At 40.3% G+C, this 2,500-nt stretch overlaps 1 protein-coding gene across 1 annotated transcript in view; it reads left to right on the top strand.

The window, feature by feature from the left end:
• The window catches only part of LOC308312297 (androgen-induced gene 1 protein-like), a gene marked incomplete at both ends in the record, with an annotated part of 11,039 nt that extends 8,595 nt beyond the window's left edge, over nucleotides 1-2,444 (top strand). The window contains one exon of the mRNA XM_080794662.1: nucleotides 2,343-2,444. Coding sequence (XP_080650788.1) covers nucleotides 2,343-2,444 — 102 coding nt within the window. The remainder of the gene's footprint in view (nucleotides 1-2,342) is intronic.
• Nucleotides 2,445-2,500: the final 56 nt, after the last annotated feature.

The raw sequence follows: 2,500 nt of genomic DNA, 5'->3' as shown, positions 1-2,500 counted from the left end.
GCAAAGTTATTGGCTTCAAAATGTATACCAAAAGCAGAAAGTACTCATGTCTCATTTCGAATGAAAAGTTGTCAAATGTATACATTTTCTTATTTTTTTATATCTGATCTACAAGTTCCCATCAAAATAATGGTCTATAAGGTATATTATAGGGCTGAAGTGGGGCAGGGCAAAATGATTGCAGTGCAGTGAAAGTATACCATAATTGGATCCGAGATGTATAGAAGTATAAGTATTGGAAATCGGAAATCGTATAGAGTATAAGTATACAAATGCCTCAGAATTGCGCTGAAGTGCAGTATAGGCTACATCTATAAGATAAGATATGTGACCAGATTTGACTGAGAGACTGCCATCGAATCGAGGAGAAACACTTTTTTTTTCCCCTTTTCCCCCCAAAATGAGTTAAAGGTAGTGATTTCACTCAAAAACCCTTATAGTTTCGTTTTTGCCTTGGACCCAAGCTTTCATCCAATCAGGATAGAGAACCAAAAACGAAACCTAAGGTTTTTTGACCCCCCCCCCCCCCCAGGGGTTAACTGGGGACAGGGAGGAACTCCTTATATGGTCAGCACACTCTATAGTAGAGAGGATTATCACAACAAAACAAAAAAATAAGTGATATTTGAATTAAGTGAAATCACTGAATATACCTTTAATAGCACAGGCAGTATCTTCACATGAGCATGTCTGAATAAGTGTCAGAGCTGAAATCGACATGCAAATATGAAATAAATGTTTAAAGGTTTTATGACATTCATTTTCATTTATTTTTCTTTTTCTTTTAGGTTTTATGACCTCAATTACACCCAAAAAAACCTGAACTTTGAACATTCAGTGGATTTTCTGTGGTCTGAAGTTTTCTTTGGGGTTTGGAAGCCTTTGAGCTACAATGAAAACAGGCAAACAGTGAAACAGTGACATCTGCTGGCAAATCCCATTGACATATAATTATGGGATTTGCAGGATCTTACATCACAAACTGCCGGCATATCAGAGCACCTGTTTGAGCCAGAAAACCCCAGATCACAGAGAAAACCCCAGATCACAGAAAATCTACTGAATGTTAAAAGTTCATGTTTTTTGGGTGCAATTGAGATTAGAAAACCTAAGAAAAATAAGAACAATTCCAAAACCTTTTTTTTTAATGTCACAATCACTTTAAACATGTATAGCTATAGGTGTAACGTTAGAGACCACAGTGAAGTGAACCTTTCAAGCCTGTTTCTCAACTAGCCGTTTTCAGTCAAATTGGTCACATATATATGCACATTTGCCACGTTACACCTGCACCGCTAACCTCCACCACACTGTTGTTCATCTGGAACCCTTTGTTATTGCCTTTCTCTGGAGACCTGAGACCACATTCTACACGCTTTAAAACCCATTCTGACCTGAGATCAGATTCATACGAGGTTTCCACTGGACACACACTGGTCTGATTAACCCATTCTGACCTGAGATCAGAATCTAAAAATGTCAGTCGTTCTTTCGATTTTTTTTAAATAGCAGACCTATACAAGCTCGTAGCGCGCCACTCGGTGGCGCGCTATGAGCTTGTAGATCTGCTATTTTTCAATAGCTAAAGCATAACATGATGCGAACACCAAAATGGGTTCCCGTTCAGAATGGGTTAAAGGCCTTCTGTCTATCCCCAGACTCAAAACGAAGGATGACCGACCGCGCATTTGAAGTGGTCGCCCCCCCCCCCCCCCCCCCACTTTGTGGAATGCCCTGCCCCTTGAGAACTGAAGAATGCAGAGTCTGTCGACGGTTTTAAGAGATTGTTAAAAAAAACGTATTTATTTCGTCAGCACTTTATTTTATGATATATATTTTTTGCTTGATTTGTTGCATTTTAATGTTTTATACCTTCTATACTGTTTGTTTCGTGCCCTTGTTTTAACCCATTCTGTGCGGGAACCCATTTTGGTGTTGGCATCATGTTATGCTTTAGCTATTGAAAAATAGCAGATCTACAAGCTCATAGCGCGCCACCGAGTGGCGCGCTACGAGCTTGTAGGTCTGCTATTTTTGAAAAATCCAAGGACGACTGACATTTTTTTAATCTGATCTCGGGTCAGAATGGGTTAATCAGACCAGTGTGTGTGTCCAGTGGAAACCTCGTATGAATCTGATCTCAGGTCAGAATGGGTTAACATGATTGTTTTACCTTGTTGTACAGCCCTTTGTAACATTGTTTCGAAAGGTGTCCTATAAATAAAATGTACTTACTTACTCACTTACTTACTTACAAATCTGGAAAAACCTAAAAAAACAATAACTGCTATATTTTGTGCCTCTCTCTCTCTTTGTACGTGTGTGTGTGTGCGTGCGTGCAGTTGGTGGTCACCATGTTCTGGGGTCTGTACCTGTACGACAGAGACCTGGTCTATCCCAGACTGCTGGACAACTTCATCCCGCAGTGGCTCAACCACGGCATGGTGAGTACACTGTACGGACGCTAGGGGGCGTCATATCCCAGGACCGTATATATACG

The sequence above is a fragment of the Protomyctophum bolini genome (assembly GCF_963924005.1).
Source record: "Protomyctophum bolini genome assembly, contig: SCAFFOLD_245, whole genome shotgun sequence".
In the NCBI taxonomy this organism is placed as follows: domain Eukaryota; kingdom Metazoa; phylum Chordata; class Actinopteri; order Myctophiformes; family Myctophidae; genus Protomyctophum; species Protomyctophum bolini.
This window is presented reverse-complemented; position numbering and strand designations above follow the sequence as displayed.